Source organism: Mustela putorius, unplaced genomic scaffold, assembly GCF_011764305.1.
Source record: "Mustela putorius furo isolate JIRA1106 unplaced genomic scaffold, ASM1176430v1.1 tig00003909_pilon_pilon_pilon, whole genome shotgun sequence".
NCBI lineage: Eukaryota > Metazoa > Chordata > Mammalia > Carnivora > Mustelidae > Mustela > Mustela putorius.
This window is the reverse complement of record NW_025422057.1, coordinates 38,113,561-38,131,874: the sequence shown is the minus strand read 5'-3', so window position 1 is coordinate 38,131,874 and position 18,314 is coordinate 38,113,561. Positions and strand designations below refer to the sequence as shown.

Below are 18,314 nucleotides of genomic sequence, written 5' to 3'. Positions count from 1 at the left end.
AAGGCGGGTGTGTGGATTAGCAGAGCGGTGCTGGGATCCTGGTCTTATCTCTGCTTCCTCTGTGACTCGAGACACACCTCTTGCCCTGAGTGAGTCCCAGCCTCTATAACCCAGAAGCTTAGCATCCCCAAGAGTTGGGCAGACTAGCCGCGTGGGTAGGATATGCTTCACTCCCTCTTTCCACCTGTTTCCTGGGGTCCACCTGCCTCTCCTTAGGCCTCAGCAGTGCTCAGATACCTGGAGCTAAAAGTGATCATGAAGGTGAACAGGAGGGGAGAAGCCTCTTGGTTGGGTCTCGTAGGTTCCCTGATCACCTGTAAGTGCTGGTTCCAGCACATTCTGCTCTTCTGGCACCAGGAACCAACAACCCCTGGATTAAGTGTCAAGTATTCAGAATGATGCTGACTCTTCAGAACAATGTAGCTAAAAAAAAAAAAGGAAAAGTCCATTGCCTACCATGCTTCCCAGGGCTGCTGGCCCCCATAGAGTCGGCTGACAACAGCTGCACCTGTCACTCCAAGGAAGGACCATTTAAGCTTGTGCTTGCTGCCATATTGGGATTGATAAAGGACCCAGAGGCATCCCCTAAGAGCCCCCCCCCCTCACACACACACACACAAAAGGTGCACAGATTCTGTTTAGTCCTAGGCTCTCTTCCATTCTTGAAGGCACCCACCAGCATCAACCCAACTTGCCTACATCACTTGTAGTAATCACTTGAGCAAATCCTCAGCCTGCGGAGAGCTCCCCTGAGGACAAACTGGGAAAATAGAGTTCTCAGGGGGAGTCCATCCCTCGGGCATCCCTCAAGAGGCTGCACAGGGTCCTGGTGGGGATGTGAGGAGCCGTATTCCCCATGCCTCAAAGAGGGCTTGTCATAGTGGGTGTTGAACGGACATTGGATGTATGAGCAGGTGGCCAGGCTGACAGCCTCAGGGACAAGCCACAACCAACCCCCGGCGTTCCTACCTGGGCTTGGAGCTACTCTCAGATTTCAAGGCGGTTACTCTACTAAGTTTTAAGGAGTCAACACTCATTTTTGAGCAAATGAGTTGCAGCTACCCCTTGGCCCATGAAGCCAAACCGAAACAAAGCAGAGTGTTCATTCCATACCGACTCTCTCCCTTTACAGTTTCATCCTCCCCCCTCCTCACTCCGCTGATGGGCTGGCTTCTAAGTCAGAAGGAAAGGCAACAATAAGAAAAGGCTCCATGAGCCCCACCTCTGGTCCACTGCTACCGCTCTCACCCGGCAGGAAGCGCCCTGCTCCCTTGCCCCCCTACACCTGGCCCTGGAGCCAGCTTCTCACCTGCCCAAGGACATCTCTCCTGACTCTCCCTCTCACCTGCACCAGCAATCGTTCCCTCTACATCAACACACCAACGTGCTCTAATATCTCCCATTGGAAACAAAACGAAGCAAAAATAAAACCAACCCTGACCTGGTATCCTAGGGACTTATTTTTTTTTTTTTTAAGATTTTATTATTAGAGGCAGAGGGAGAGGAAGAAGCAGACTCTCGCTGAGTAGGGAGTCCTATGTGGGACTCAGTGCCAGGATCCTGGGATCATGACCTGAGCCAAGGAGGACACTGAGCCACCCAGGCGCCCCCCAACCTGGTATTCTTCCCGCCCCTTGTCTCTACGGCTTCTGCACTACTCTGCTTCGCATCACGTGCAAGTCCTCACAAGAGGGCTCTATGTTTCCCGTGTCCGCTTTCTCCCCTCCTCTCTCTCTTCTCTTTCTTAAAAAGCCCACTCCTGGCTAGAATTTTGGCCCTACCACTCACTCTATTAGACCCACTCTTTGTCGAGGTTGTCACTGAGCCATTGGGAAATGCAATGGCCAGTTATCACTTCTCAGCTTCTCAGTGTCCCAGCCTGGTCTCTTGACAGCATGGCTCACCCTCCTTGCAACACACTCTGGCTCGCTCTCAGCGGACCATTCCTATTTCTTCAGCTTCATACCTTTTCATTTTCTTTTTTTTTCTGTGTCCTCATCACTGGACATCTGAACATGAGAACACCCCTTGGTCAAGTCCACAGACGCTCCGTGTGCATATACCGGGTGACCTCGTTCTCTCTCCTGGGCTCCGGGCTTGGACGTCCCCTCCTCCCCTGAAAGTGAACATTTGCAAAAGGAAACTCTTATTTTCCACGTTTCTCCCAAGCTGCTCATCCCCATTCCTGTAAATAACAGCTCCATTGCTTCTGGGTGCTCAGGCCAAAACCATATTGCCATCTTTGATTTACTTTATTCCCTTACAGCCCTGAACTAAACCATTAACAAACCCAATTAAGCTTCAAAATACATTGAGAATCCAATCGCGTCTCACAGCTGCTATCTTGGTCCAGCAACCACCCCCTCCCTCACCTCCCTGCCCCCACAGTTCCTCTGGAAGCAGCGAGAGTGGCCTGCCGAGCCACCAGGCCGTGCCACCCCTGCACACCCTCCAGTTTTTAACCAACGGAGGCTCACACCCACTGTAGCCTGTCACCTCTCTGACCTCACGCCTCCCTCTGCTCTAGCCACAGTGGCTCCCTCACTCTTGAACAGGCCAGGACTGACCCTGGCTGGGGACTTATGGGCCCGGTAGCCCCTGCCCAGATACAACCTGGCTTAGCCCCTCCCTTCATTCAGTCTCTGTTGGCCATCATCTTGTGAGGAGAGCCTTTGCAGACTCCCCCAGCCCGTGGCCCTTCCCTGATGTGTCACACAGGACCCCCTTATCCTGCTTGGCCTCCCCTCAGGCACAGCCCCTTCTGCCAGCTTTCTGGGCACTGCCTGCTTCCCATGAGAAGGTGCATACCACATGGGAAGAGAGGGGCTTGGTCTGCTTTGCTCACTTTGTGGCTGGCCCCTAGAAGACGCTAAGGAAATATTCTTGGAATGACCGCCTGATAAACTAGTAGGAGGTTAACACATGGGAGTCTTGGCCCATCTCTGAAAAGAAAAGCAGGACTCACCTCACAAGATCGCCTGTTCGTTCCCACACTTAGGGGCACACTGTGAAGTCATCACTTAGCACCAAATTCTCCTCACTCCATGGTGCACATATCAGCGGTCACACACACACACACACACACACACACACACACACACCTTACCTCTTGTCTAGAATCCCCCATGCCTGAGCCTTCCCCCTGGAGTCCCCAGAGCATGAAAAACCATAGTGGTTCATTTTCTGTGACCAAGATTAAAGAATCACCGCTGCCCCCAGGGCACCTCCTTCCGAGTGCTCCTTGCTCCTATGGGGACCTGCACACACTTCCTAGGAAGACTGTGGGACTGTCAGGGCTGGCCTGGGGACAGCTGGACAACTGGCCCAGTGTCCGGGGACGGGGCCTCTGCTGCTAGTGCTTCATCCCAGGCCTGACCTGGGGCGGTGGATGGCAGGCCAGCCCCTGGGGAGGAGGTCAGGGAAAGAGCCGAGAGCTCAGGAAAGGCAGGTTGCACAGGACAGTGTTCCACTCTCCCAGGCAGCAGCTCAGCGCTGCAGCCCAGCAGGGGAATTTGCTCAGGAGGAGGAGTGACCGGTCTTGGTCAGTCTGGAAGGCCCCAGATGCAGTCGCAGGCTCACCTTGTCCTGGCCTCTTCCAGGCATTTCCCTGAACATCAGCGCAAGGTCACATGGGCTTGTAGGCCGTGAGGAAACAATCATTTGGGGGCATTCCTGAGCTCTGGGGGAGGCGGCTCTCCTTCCGGCCACTGTGGGAACCCCGGAGCGCCATGTCCAGACCTTGGCACCTGGGAATGAGGCCTGCCAGGGACCAGCTCTTTCCAGTTCTTCCTCTGTGGGGGCCTGCCCCTGTGCTCAGGCAGCCAAGGAGAACTGGAGGCTAATGCATTCACTGTACTTCTCCTTAAAGCAGGCGGGACAGAGTTCCCAGGGAGGACAAGCACACACCTTGGTCAGGTGCTTTCCATCCAGCTGACATTTTGGGACCAGTCTCTGCCTGCCAGTCTACAGAGGTGTTTTTCAGATGCCTCCTTCTTCCGCGTTTCCCACAGTCCCAGGAGATAACACCCCTCTCCTGTGTGATGAACACAGAGACAGACGTTCTAAGCAACCATGAAGTGTCCACATCTCAAGGCTGGAACGTGGGAGGCCCGACTGATCCTGGACTATTTGGCTCCAGTGGTCCTGGCAAACCATTCTTGCAGTTTGTAGAGCTCCCTGGGCAGAGGTGGTGGGCGAGGTCTGCCTGGCTCAGGGCAGGGTCTGCCCCATATGGTTCAAAGGGATACCCTTGACAGTTAAATGACAGTCCAGCCAGAGCAAACGCTCAGCAAGCTCAGCCTATGAAATCAGTAGAGACTGTCAGAAGCAGCAGTTTTTTAAAAAAGTGAAATAGCACCAAAAATAAGGAAAGAAGAGAAAGGTATAGAAAACATTGGCTTATGTCACACTTACTAGAACAATTTGCACACAAGTGTGTGTGCACGTGTATGTGTTTTATAATGTCAAATCCAATTTTTATTGTGGTCTATCCTCATAAAATGTACTGCTCTTAGGCACATAAAACCCAGTGATGAACGTGGCTTGCCTCCCTGAGGAGGACAGAAGTTGGAAGAGGACACCAGATTTCTTTGATTTAATCAGAGGTTTAAAAAAATAAAACATGAGTGTTTCTAAAATCAGCGTACATTTTACAAGCACAGTAGACATCTAATGGCATCTTTTTTTCTTTCCTAAACAGCTGTAGGCTTTACAAGGAAATGGTGATATTTCAAAACCAAAACAGCACAGCCACAATCCCTGCCCCATACGGAGCCTCCTGCTCTGTGCCTCCGTACTGGGGCTGAAGGCAGCTCCTCACAAGGAAGGCACTGCTAGGCAGTGTAAAGATGCCACTGATCCCAGCACAGATAAGGCAGGGGAGGCTCAGAAAGGTTCAGGGGAGCCCCCAAAGCCTGGGTGCATGCCTGGACCACAGTTCTGGAATCCAAGCACAGCTATCTTGGACCCCCAGGCTCAATCTCTGCACTTTCTTAGAAATGGCCGAGTATGAGCTATCCCAGGAAAGGCATGGTTCTCACTCTGTGGTTTTCTGGAATAACAAGATCTCACCCACAAGGCACTGTTCCTGTAGCTGCCAAGGCCTGTGTTCTCAAGTGGCCTTGTGAGAGAGTCCATTTCCTTTGTGGCAGGGCTCATGAGGCTCCCCTGCTGACCTCCCCAGACTGGTCATTGTGGACTCGTGCCCTGGATCAGCACCGCGGCCACAGGGAGCCAGGATCTGGCACCTGGAGTCACAGAAAAGGGGGACTTGAACCCAAAAATTCTCAAAGAGAGGAATCTGAGAGGGTCATTCCTTGGACAATCAGGGGTACCATGATCCTGTTCAGATGCCCTTTCAAAGTCGTTAAAGAGTGACCAGGCATTCCAATGTGCCTGGACAGTTCCAGTGGCTACCTATTGCCCCAGCAAAATGACTAACAGCACCATCTGTCTCAGAATGTCCTATTTCAAAAAATAAATCCTTTGGCCACCTCATCAAATAATGAAAAAGTATGTGAAATCTGCTAGGCTCATACCAGAAGGGCAAAAGTTGCTGTTTCTCCCAGCCTCTCTTCCTCTTCTGCCTCCTCCCCTCCTTTTGGCAAAGCCTAGACAAGCCTTGGGTCCACGGCCCTCTTCCTCCCCTGGCCTTCCTCTCTTCACCCAAACTGGAGCTGCTCTCTGGGGCACCTGAATTCCCAGCCTGGCCTTGGGCTCCTCATCCTCTCTGGACACCAGGCACGAGGCCGGGAGGCCAGCCCAGGAAGACAAGGATCGCGGGGCCTGCTGTCAGAGCCCACCCCATCACAGACCATACAGGGGTCCTGCAGAAGTCCCTGAGCCTGCCCGAGCCCGGAGCTCATCTGCAGTTCCTCCTCTGTGAATCACTTCACGGGGACAAGGGCCAGCTCTCGACTGCTCTGGGGGCGGGATGGGGCTGTTGCCTGAGTGCAGGGAAGGAGAGCAGCCCCGCAGCTGGGACGTCCCTCCCCTCCAGGTACCAGGCATGAAACACACTAACCACCACTCCGTGCTTCCTTCAGGGGAGATGGGATTCCGGATTCGCAGATGAGATAGGAGCCGAGGTAAGCACTTTCCTAAGCCACGTCCGCAGAAGCAGCAGAAACCAGAGTCTCCACATTTTGTGTCGAGCCATCCATATCACTAGCTGCCCTTCCTTCCCGTGTGTCTCAGACTCCCCACTGAGGGCCAGACAGGAGGTGTCCGGGGAGGGAGGGGTGATGGTGACCAGAGGGAGTCCCTCCACCAGCTGCTGGGCTGGGGGCTGTCCTGGGGCTCAGCGGGGACATAAGTCACCAAATCTGGCATACGAGGTGAGCAGAAGTGTCTCCTGGGTGTGGCCAACAACCCCCCTGATGAGCTGTCACTGGTGCAGGCGGGTAGGTATAAAAAAAGCATTCTTGGGTTGGAAAAAGGGAGTTAGACTCCGGCCTGGCCAGCGGGCATGAAAGAGGGTGCTGGAAGCTGATAAGGAAGAATAGGAATAATAACCATAAAAATGATGCCAGGTAACGTTGCCCAAGGACAGACCAGGTGTCAAGTTCAGAGCTGGCTTCTCTAGATCCATGACTTCATTCAACCTGACATACTCGTGAGAAAGGGAATGACCACTTAGGGCCACCCAGGATCTATAGCCGACATGGACCCCCATCCTCTCTGTCTCTGCATGGTCTCGGTTCGAGGGCTAGCAACTGGGACTTCGTGGCTAGGTAAGTTGGGTGCTAAGTTAGGGCTTTGCTGTCAAAGCCCGCCAGCAAGTGGCTCTTTCCCACCCCTCTCAGGGCTGCCTAGCACTTCCTCCATTTATAATCAGATCCGTGTCTTAGTGAAGTGCTCCTGGCAATGTTTGTCATTCAGCTGTATGTGTTGACCTGCCCTTGCTGGAAGCCAAGCTGGGATAAAGGATCTCTGGCCCCTCATTCCAGCTTCTCCCCAGGCCCATCTCCCATGGTGCTCCTCCTGGGGTGCTGGAAGCACTCAAGGGTGGAACGTTGTCATGAAGTCAGGGTTCAGGAATCATTCCAAATTCCTATGCTTAGGGGTCCGGTCTTGGCCTCTGGGCACACACAGTCCCCCCACCCCAGGCTCAGCCTGCTGCCTCCCCTCCCTTTGCCCTCTTCTGGGTCCCCCATAGCTCCAAGCTCAGCCCTCCCACAAGATGCCACACTCATCTGGGGCTTTGAACCCTATTCCCCTTGGCCCTGGTTCCATCAGCAAGAGTCATCAGCTCTGCCCAATTTCATGGAGATGTCTAACTCCTAGGTCTCCATTCTTAGGCCACGGCTAATTCGATGCAAGAAATTTTAATCCCTTGTTGACCAGAATATTGAAACAAATGCCTGAGGTTATATAATTGCCACATGCTACAGCTTTCCCAGACCTGCAGCTTTGGAAAGTTTGGGACAGTCACGTCTCCGGGCTGGACCCAAGAGCTCCTTAGGGCTGCCTATCCTGGTGTGGTTCTGGCACACAGGGCACATCTGATTATAAGTCTGCTGCCCAGGACGTGGTTTGAAAACCATTTTTGCTCCTTTACCTGTGAACTGAAAATCTTATGTCTGGATTTCACTATTTCTTCATTTTGCTGATGGCTCAAAAACCACCAACCTCCCCAGGCTTGAACATATGTGTCCTTGGGAGTTCAGTCTCCCCATCAGCCTTGCATCCCAATTGGTCCAGTTTCAGCAAATTCATTCCACCAGCTGTCCTGCCAGGCGGCCCCAGCGCCAGCGGTGCCCATGTGGTGAAAACAGGTCCCTTCTCCAAGCAGCCATATGGCCTCCTGCCCACAAACAAATTAATTAATAAATCAGGTTTCCAAGTAAAATAAGATGGGTGGCATCCTTCGCTAGGGTTCCCGCACACCCACTCTTGAGCCTAGTCCCCATCCAGAGGTTGTTTCAAAGGATGTACAGAAATGTCCAATGCAGCTTGGAAATCATTTCAGTTTTCTCTTCTTTCCCCACTCTGACACATCAGGAGCTGTTTTACAGAAATCAGATCAAAGTGGAACAAATCTGTGAGGTTCCCAGCACTAAAATGCTCCTTTACCAAGGTTTTTGTTCACATGTTCACACCCTTCAGCTCCAAAGTGAAACAGAACAAGACAGAAAGGGCATCTTCGGCAGGTTTGGGCGTGGCATTGTGGCAGGAAGTAGAGTCATTTGTAAGAAATCTCATCTTAGCCAAACCCAAACAGTTGATTAGCCAAAGGGGCTGCCGCTAGCCTATGGGAGCAGCGCCAGCCTCAATCTGTGACTCTGGATATGTCCCCCCTATGCTTGGTGCAGTGAAGGTCAGGTTCATAGACTCTGGCCTTTCCCAGAACCCAGAAACAGAAACAGAGTCTGACCGACTTTCTGGACGTGGCCAGTGAAAGTCAACCCTGGTGATATGCAGAGCTTTCATGAGAGTCTGGGAAAAAACCAAACAAAAGGAATGAAAACAGAATTTATAATATAATATCAAACATTTAATTTTAAACAATGTGAGAAGGGCCTTTAAATTGCCTTCAACTATTAGAATTTTGGAGTCAGTGGATTTTGGAGTCAATCAGAAGACAGAAAAGCACCTTCACGGGAGCAATGTGTTAGAGCATAGTCATCCACATTGTCTTGCTTTGGCGTTCCCCCACTCTGCCCAGTAAAGAGTGAGCTGAGCTTTTTGTAGGGACCAAATAAAACTGTTCTGCATGGGTCTCGCCACTCCTTTATCTGAAACCCTCCAAGAGCTTCCCAGGGCACCCCGATCCACCTCCAATTTCCTTCCCCATCCTCAGTCACAGGGGCTCCCTCCTGCCTCCTCCAGGGTCCTCAAGGGCACCTTTCCTTTGTCCAAGGCCACTTCCCAGACCTTCTGTCTCACCATCCACTCACCCTTCAGCTGGACCCTCCCCTCCCCTGGGAAGCCTCCCTGTTAACCATTCCTGCCCCACCCAGTTTCCTTCCCACCCCAGATGGCCTCTGTATCCCCTATGAGGCAGACCCTTCCCTCCACACAACGCCCAGACCTCCGCGCTGGGACAGCGGAGGACAGCTCGCCATTCCAAGATCTCGGCTCTCTGAAAGTCCTCTCCCTTTAAATAGCCAGCTCTGAGTTTGTTTACCTTTCCTCTGGTGTAAATCTAACTCACTACCCCAAGCAGTAGAGGCAGCAAAGCTGTGACCTGTTAACTAGTTACAAAGTAACCCCCGTTTTTGTTTGTTACCATGGCCCATATGCCCTTATTATCATTTGAGTAATGGGGCAAGCTTGTATTTCTCTAAACACCTTCCTGTGGTTGCATTTGCAATGTATATTAATACATTACATAAAGCATAGCATTTATTTTATTAACAAAATAAAACAATTGAGTTTAGCAATTTGAAGACCGAACACTGCAACCCCCCCACCCCCACCCCAGAACTATAGACTGAAGCATTAGGAAAAACGGGAATCCACGATTTTTAGCATGCTTGTGCCCAATCCCCAGAGGACTGGCTCACAAGCGTCGATCTTGTTTGGCACTTTCTTCCCCAAAGATGTTTGGAAAGGAGATTATTGCCTTAGCACGTTTTCAGTGAGTATGGGAAAGAAAAGAGAAGAAGGCAAATCCAAGAAGGGGATTCAGTAAAAGAAATAGAGAAAAGCAGGCATGAAAAGCAAGTAGAGAAGTGCAGAAGGGGAAGGCCTGGGCCAGGGGTTCTCAGCCCCAGGTGCATGGTAGGAACCTGGATTCCCAGGCTGTGAGCAGAGAAATCAGTCTTGGGAGTGGGGTGCATCCTATCCCCCCAACCCTGTGAGTAATCTGGTGCTGGGAAATCATTGCTTTGGACCAGTGGTTCTCAAATTTAGGGATTAATAGAATTTTCCAAGAACTTCTTAGGACATAGATTTCTTGGCTGTAGCCCCAGAGCTTCCGTTCCCCAGGCCTGGGAGAGGCCTAAGCAGGTGCATCTCTAACAGGTCCCCAGTGATAAGATGCCTCAGGTCCAGGACCACAGGGTGAGAGAGAGCCTGTGCTCTGGAGCTTGGTGCATTCAGCCTAAAAAGTGAAGAGCTTCAGATGATGTGCAGATGGTGACCGTGTCCTGTTCCAGGAGCGGTAGGGCAAGAGATCTGTGAGATTGCAAGATTGAGAGACATATTTCTCTTCTGGAGTGTTTATTCTGCCTCTTGGTCTCTTTCTCTGCATACATCCCGCCCCTCTGGTGCAGGGAGCTCCCTGTCTCCTAGGGGAGTCTAGGGCATTTCTTCCAGTTTTGATTATTGTGAAATTTTCCCTTAAATGGAGCTGAGTTTTTTGTGCTGTATCTTCTACTGGTTCGTCTCAGCATCCCTGAGAGTGAGGCTGCCTCATCCAGGTGACATGAAAACCCAGGGTGGTTAGCATCTTGATTTCTGATTCAAGTATCTCCCCAGTACCTCTTTGGAGGGGTGCAGTGCCCTGCCCAGGCTCCCAGGGCCATGCCAGCCCCCATCTGCCTACTCCAGTGTTTCCAGAGCTCAGTCTGCTCACACTCCGGTGCCTCATCTCCTTGCACTCTGTTTATTTATTGTTGTTGTTTTCATTTAAATTCAAGTTAGTTAACATACAGTGTAGTACTGGTTTCAGGAATAGAATCTGATGACTTATCACTTACATAAACACCTTGTGCTGACCCAACATGCCCATCACCCTGTTACCACACCCCCTCAGTTCGTCCGCTACACTTAAGACTCGCTTATGGTTTGCCTCCCTCTCTGTTTTTGTCTTATTTTATTTTTCCTTCCCTTCCCCTATGTTCACTTGTTTTCTCCTTGAACTCTGTTTTTATCCCCTAGCACGCCTTCACGTCACTTCTAACAAGCCCTCCACAAACAGATGGGTGGGAAAGGGAGGAAGGGTCACATGAACTTGGGCACCACAGGGCATGTGAAATCTGGTCCCATTTCTGTCACTCGGGATCCACCGGCTTCTTGAAGGATCTTCTCTCTCACCTTGTGGAATAAAAGGCTCTGTGGGGTTGAGTGGGGCTGACCCTGCAATTTTCTCGAGGTTGGCCAGAGAAGCCCTGGTGAGGGGCCCTGGTCAGACTGCCCTTCTTGGGGCTAGGCAGTGAGCACTGACCCTGAGTGCCCAGAAACTAGGCATCCTGGACTTTTTGGTGTGTCCTCCCCTCCCAGGCTTTCCATTCCACCTTCTTTGGACCTCAAAAATTAGATTAGATAGATAGATGATAGATAGATAGATAGATAGATAGATAGAAGATAGATATTAAATAGTAGATAGATAGATAGATAGATAGAATTAAATAGATATTAGATAGTAATAGATAGATATTAGATAGTAGCTAGATAGGTAGATAGATAGATAGTAGATAGATAGATAGACAGATAGATAGAAAGAAAGAAGATAGGGAATAATTCTACCCAGGGCAGAAGAAGGTGAATCTAACCCAGCCTCAGCCACTAAAATCCTCAGGGCTGAGCGTCGTTGAGGTCCTAAAGCTGATGTCAAGATGCTGAGAATCCCACATACCTTCCTGAGCTGTGAACTCACTGATTCAATCACCCGCTTGCACATTAAAGGCATCTCAAGCTTTGCCTGAACAAAACCAAAGTCCTCATTTTCACACCCACCTTCCCCGGGTCAAGTAATTTCGCTCCCAGTTTTCTACCTCGGTAAGCCACAAGCCACATGGTGTCACCCAAAAACCCAGAGCCACCTGTGATTCCTCAGCCCCACCACCCACCCTTGCCTCCATCCAGCCCCGCAGCGAAGCCAGAGGGATCATCAAAAAACCACCTCAAACTCAAGCTCTCTCAGTGACCCCCACACCCTATCACACCTGTCCTTGCCTGTCTGGTCACCTGGCTGCACAGAGCAGTCTCAGGGAGTGTGCAGGGACCGTGAGGAGCGAGCCCGGCAGGGTGGGAGGGGCCTCTGGGGCTGAGAGCAGGGACCAGTGTTGGAGCCCTGATGACGCAGGCATCCTGCCCGTTTGCCACTTCCAGGCTGTAGCCGCAGCCTCTGCGATGCTGTCTCCTCTCACCCCTCAGTCAGATCTCCCTTGCTCTCATTCAGTTCGTGGGATGCCCTGAGTGTACCCAGCATGCTCCATTCCTCCCCATTCCCCACGGAACTGAGGGCAGTGGCAGCTGCAGGGGCTTCGATCTGAAGGAAAAATCAGGGTTTAGTGCGTGTCCTGGAGACTCGGTCCCTGCGACCGTGTGTAGAGACACTGCCACCCAAAGAGGTTACTTCATAGGATGGGATTCTGGGGGTCTGTGTGGAGTATCTTCTGTCACCCTCCAGAAGTTTTTTGGGGCCTGATGTCTGCCCTGGGGTCCGATGTCGGGCCAGCACTGCTATCTGCGTCACCAGTGGGAAGTAAAGATGTTGGGAGAGGTAGGCTTAGGATGTCCATTCCCTGGAGCCTTCAGACCGGGTTAGTCCTGGTTTCTGCAGTCAGAAGGTTGTAGCTCTGTCCAGGGGTACCCCCTGAAGTTGCATCTAGTGACTGTTCCCTCTTCCTGCTCAGGGGTTGGCGACCCCGTGTCCTGCCTGCGCCTTTGTAAGGAGTCTCCTTATTAACCTCTCCTGAAAGGACCCTCACGTGAGCGCGCCATCTGTGCTCTGCTGGGATCCCTATCGCTACACTTACTTTCCTGTTTTCAGATTCCATTTCCCATGATGTCTGCATTCTGTCTAACAAGCCCGGGTTACTGTTTAGTACAAGTCAACTGCAAAGATAATGAACAAGGAAAGGCAGCATTCAGGGGGCTGCGCGGTCAGGGGCCTGCTCCCTGGGGTGGCTCCCTCTGGGCCGAGTTTCAACCCCAACGGGGACACACGGCTGACCCTGCTCCGGCATCTGTGCATAAAACTACTCAGATGTGGATTCTAACTCAGTAGTTAGGATGACACCAAAGGGATTTTCTCAGCATGACTCGATCCCCACTCCTGAATGAGATGTTTAAACTGTAATCTCCATACTTCTACAGTTAGACCTGGGCGGACCTGAGTTCCAGGCAGACTTGGCCTGTGGGACCCCAGACAGGTCACCTACACTCTCCATGTCCCAACCTTGTCATTGACAACAGTATTGCCTGTGGAGAGAAATAAATGAGATAATGTATTTAGAATGTTTAGCATAATAAGCAACCAAGAAATGCTCAAAGTTCGGAGATAATTTTCATTATAATTAGAAATGCTACTCTATAGAAAGACCAATAATTTGAGCCCAGTAAGGGTGTTATGGTATGCCCACTCCAGTTTCTTTTTCACAGAGCAAGTGTGCCCAGGAGGGCTTTGTGTCCCGGGCTGGCCTGGGCTCTTCTCATGGTCTTCAGGGTTTATTGTGTCCATCCTCTCCTGTGTGGCCCAGGCTGCCTGAGGCCCCACTTGCTCTGCCTTGGGTAGTGAAGGTCTCTTACCTAGGTCATTGTCTCTGTTCACAGAATATCTGGAGTCTGGGGATCTGCAGTCAAAGTTCACCCCACGTACAGAGACATTACCACTTGATGTCTGAGGAAGAAAGATCCCTTCTTGGGTCCCCAGGGTATCAGTTGCCAGCCTGGGGCAGGGGGTCCATTTGGGGCAAGCATCTTGCTGTAGGTCACCTGAGGACTCTGTGACTGGCTCAGGGTGGTGTTGGGACCCTTTTAAATGTTTGCTATTCAGGAAGAATCTTTTCCTGAATGGGATTCAGCCCCTTCCATTGGGCCCCTACATGGACATTCCCCCAGGAAAGTACCTTGTTCTTGCTGCCCATCTAACCACTCTGTCCACCACCAGAGGCTCCACCAAAGCCTTTGTGAGTCCCCACAGTGAAGTGGACACCCACTGGAAGGGCACCAACAGATATGAAGGTAGGAAAGTGCCAGAAGCTATATGTGCCCTGGCCTGAAAGACCGGAGACAAGCATCGTCCATCCCAGATAGGCCACGAGCGAACGCTTGCAGGGGAGGCTTTCAGGACAACACCCGAGGGACAGCTGGGGCACCTCAGATTTTTGCCCTCTCTCACATCCATCCACTCTCTTCTGCTCACAGGCAGCCCAAGTCCACAGGAAAAGCAAGAAAATCACATTTGCAGCATCTGTGTAGCTCGGAGCTAAGTTCCACGGTATCTACTACATCGCCCCAGCTCTGGCTACATGATGTGTGATGAACAGCAGAGTTCCCGATGGCACCACACCTCACCTTCTACCCAGCCCCCAGCCCTGCTGGGTCGTCAAGAGCTCCTGCCAGCTAGTTTGATGTTTAAAACATAAATTCTTTCAAACCTTTTTCCTCCAAGTAAAATTCTGTGTGTGTGTATGTGTGTGTGTGTGTGTGTGTCTGTGTGTGTCTGTGTGTGTCTGTGTGTGTCCAGAGCCCACAGGCCCAAGGAACTCTGCCTCTGGTTACCTTCCAGTGTTCACCCAAACCACCTTCTCCCCATTTCCTGCCATCCAGCCTCCCCAGTATTTTCTGTGTTCCTTGGCCAAGCCCAGCTTGCTCCTGCCGCAGGACGTTTGCATTGACTGTTTCCTTTGCCTGGAGCACTATCCCCTCATCTTCCCACAGCTGCCCCCTCTTCCTCCTCAACTTAAGGAAACCCCTTCAGAGAGGTCTTCCGGATCACACCAGGCAGACCACCCTCTCCACATCCAGCCCTTTCCCCACACCGTTTAGGCAATTTGGGTGCAAAGGCATTTCTTTGATAATTTGTTTTTTTATTCATTGTCTGTTTGTGGGCATAAGTGTATAAGGACAGAGCTTTATTGTTTTCCATCAGTGTCACAAGGGCCCTAGAGCACCAGTGCAGAGCACATAGTAGGTATGTCATGAATGCTTGAGGCCTGGATGGATGAATGATTGTTCAGTGTAGAGACGCGGGGTCCTAGCTCCAGGACAGAGGAGCCAGAAGGCCAGGCCACCATGTTACCCAGTGGACAGCTCATGGAGGCAGAAATGCCCGCACAGCCTCCTGTCAAGTGCAGGCCCAGGGTCTGAAAGCCGCGCATGCTCAGAAGCATTCAGGTGTGGGGAGCACGGGGCCCCGGCACTGGGGATTCCAGCAGGCCTGGGATCAAGGAGAAGAGGCTGGGCTTGACACCAAGTGGTGGGACCTTGGGCTTTGGAGCTAGGCGGCTTGCCCAGGCCACAGCTGGCTGGGCTCTGCCGGGCCTCCCCAGGGAAGGAGAGCTGTATAAACAGGAAGTCCACTGCCTTTGATAAGCCCTAAGTCCTTGTAGGTCTCTTTGTCCCAACATTATTCTCTACTAGTTTGAGGCCTCAGCTCTGATACAGGAAAATGAATTTCACACTTGCCTCCTTCCTGACTCAATCCCCATGCAGGAGAGGGGCAGGAGAAGAGAGAGAGAGAGAGACAGAGAGAGATACAGGAGAAAGGGGAGGAACAGAAATATAAAACAGAAAAAGGTAAGAAATGGAACGAAAGAAGGAGAGGGAAGAGAAGGAGAAGGTGACTCGTAGAAGAAACAAAGAACGGAATGATTATAAAATTCTCTAAAGTCAACCAACTATGCAAGAATGGAACTTTGGAAAGCTAGAGGTATTTTGAAGGCACTAATAAAGTTTCATAATTTGGAACTTCTGTGCACTCCTTGCTTGCAAAATTCCCAAGTCAGAAACACTCTCCTTCTGATGAAACAGGTCTCATCAGAAATTCCCTCTTCTACCACGTGTTATCCTCCCCAGGAAGGGGGCCAGAGCTGGGAGCACTGGGAGGGTGGGCAGGGAGTGTCGTGTCCCTTGTACCCCAGGAACCAGCACATGGTCTTCCGGGCATCCACAGCTGCCCACCCTGGGCCCTCAGAACACAGAGACCAGGTTAGGAGTTTCTGCCTTGCTGGCCCGGTCATGCTGTCGTTCACACGGGGCCTGGCAACCCTGTTCTCTGAGGGAAGGCGGTGTTGAAGTGTAGAAGTGAGACCACGCTGTGAGTAGCTAGCCACATGGCCTCCAGCAGGGCCTTCGGTATTTTAAACCCCAGTTTCTCCATCTGTAAAATGGGGAGAATGAGAATATCAACTCGCAGGGTTATTGACAAAGCTCAGGAGGAACAAGGCAAAGGCAAGTTATCTGTGAGCGGAATGCACGGGCCCACGGGGAAATCAGAAAAGACAGCTGTGTACCTTACCTGGCAGTGGTAAGTAGGCAGGTGGATAAGGTCAAGGCTAGTAGGTCTAAGGAAACCTGTGTGCTCCCCGCACAGACGTTCCACTAGTTCCAAGAACCCAGCACAGGGCAAAGATGTACCTTCCACTTTTCCGGGACAGATTTGTTGAACATAAATGAGGCATTTGCGAGCACATGCTGGGGCCTGAGACGCGTGCAGGGGCTGCTGAGATGGGTAACAACAGCCATTGATTATCAACCACTTGCTTTATACATCTGCCGCCTTTATTCTTCCCACAGTCCCCCATGGTCGATGTTACTCCCATTTTACAGATGGAGCACCTGAGGCTCAGTGAAGTTGAGTCAAGTCCAAAGGCCATTTAGTCATTAGGTGGCAGAGCCCACTAGCATCTGCTGATGCCCCAGCCTTTGCCCATAACCACCATGTCCTTGACTTTGAGGACTTTGGGGAATGGGTAGAAAACAGACATGAAAAGGAGCAAGATGTTGTGCAATGAAACTGTGGGAGCAAGAGAAGAGCACAGTGCTCTGCCTGCACAACCACCCATGCCATGGGAAAGCCCCATGGAGGCTTGGCCATCGGGGGAGAAAGGTACAAGGAGCAAGGGAGGGACAGCCTTGACTCCTTTCAGGAGAGACAGAGAATTTGAAGTGGAAGAAGCAGGATTCATAAAAGGTTGTGCTGGGGAGACAGGCCAACCTGTGCCCTGAAGTATCCCCCACTTACTGATCTTGGGGACCCTACATTAGGGCATGCACAGCTGTAATCCAGTATATTGGCAACTCCCCCCACATCTCCACTAGGATGATGGGAGCGGACAAAGCCTGCTCATGCTTGCCCAGTACAGATGTGTGTCAGCACTTGTCTCAGCACTTTACTGAGTAGCCCTTTCCATTGTCCCAACAACTGTAGGAAGAGGGTTCGATTATTAGTCCCTCTCACATACAAGGAAATGGAAATTGTGATTGTTAATTTTAGTTGTTAACCTGATGGTCCCCACTTGTTTGGTCAAATCCTAATCTAGATGTTGCTGTGAAGGTATTTTTTGGGTGTGATTAAAATTAAATCAGTAGACTAAATAGAACACATTATTCTCCATGATGTGGGTGGGTCTTATCTAATCAGTTGAAGAACTTAAGAGAAAAGATTGAGGTCCTCTGAAGAGGAAAGTGTCTGTCTGCAGGTTGCCTTTGAACTCAAGACTGCAACACCAACTCCTATGGGAATTTCTTTTTTCTGTCTTGTATATTTTGGACTTGCTAGCCCCAATTATGCTTGTGGGAGCAAACTTCCCTTTCCATGAGCCCTAAGAAGAAAGCTGGTTACATTTGCCATGGATCAGGAAAATAGCCCAGAAGCTTCTTCCTCTGGGAAGCTGAGAGCTGGCCCTCACTCAGCTGTGATGCAGAGCCCTCAGGTAAGGTGTCAGGTGGAGTGGTATTTGCCACTGGTCCAGGCTCCCTAGGGATACCCTCCTCTACTCAGGGCCAGAGGCTGCAGGGCCTGTGTCCTAGGTCTGTGACTCTCTCTTCCCCTCTGCCCAGGTCACGAAGCTTCCAGGGTGCCCAGGGAATGTCCTGGGTCCTAGCAGCCCACTCGGGACCACCAGCTTTCGGGGGAGGGAAATACTGATCTCTACGCGGCATTTGCATGACTGACTTGGTCTCACAGAATGACTCAAGTTGGCAGAGGCTGAGGGTTCTCAAAGAAGGGAATCAGAAAGACACCCAGTGAATGAGGCCATGGCATTTGTCAAATCATGCCTTGACATGATTTGATGAATTTAAAAGATCTGCTTGAACATGACTGCCTCCCAGGAGCACAGACTTTCTTCGTGGATTCTCTGGAAGGCTCACATACTGCTTCCCAAAAGCTCAGACTGCTTCAGGTCTTCCTGGAGGCCTCTGTGCCTGGGCCAGTGAGGACCTTTGGTCCCTGGCTCCACCCAGGGTCCTGGGTGCCTATGAAGAGCTCCTTGGATATTCTCAGTGAATGTAGCTGTTTTCAGATATCCCGGCATCATTCCCCCTTCCTAAAAGCACAGAGACCCTGTTTTGCAGGATCTTCTCTCTCCTTCTCTGATCCCACCTGTGGCATCTTTACTGGGGTTGGGGTTGGGGGGCGGGGGGGGCGTCTAGGAATTGAGGGCTTCCTTCCCAAACTGGGCTGAGGGACACCCTAT

General features: G+C 51.4%; 1 protein-coding gene across 2 annotated transcripts in view; it reads left to right on the top strand.

Annotated features, from left to right (window-relative positions):
• CXCL12 (C-X-C motif chemokine ligand 12) overlaps positions 1–14,225 on the top strand; it is a 30,634-nt gene extending 16,409 nt beyond the window's left edge. The window contains exon 4 of one of the 2 annotated variants that reach the window (XM_013054786.2): positions 14,038–14,225. In XM_013054786.2, coding sequence (XP_012910240.1) covers positions 14,038–14,152 — 115 coding nt within the window. In that variant the 3' untranslated portion in view covers positions 14,153–14,225. Of the gene's footprint in view, positions 1–6,044; positions 6,087–14,037 lie in introns of those variants that run through there. The other variant, XM_013054787.2, reaches the window with a different exon arrangement.
• Positions 14,226–18,314: the final 4,089 nt, after the last annotated feature.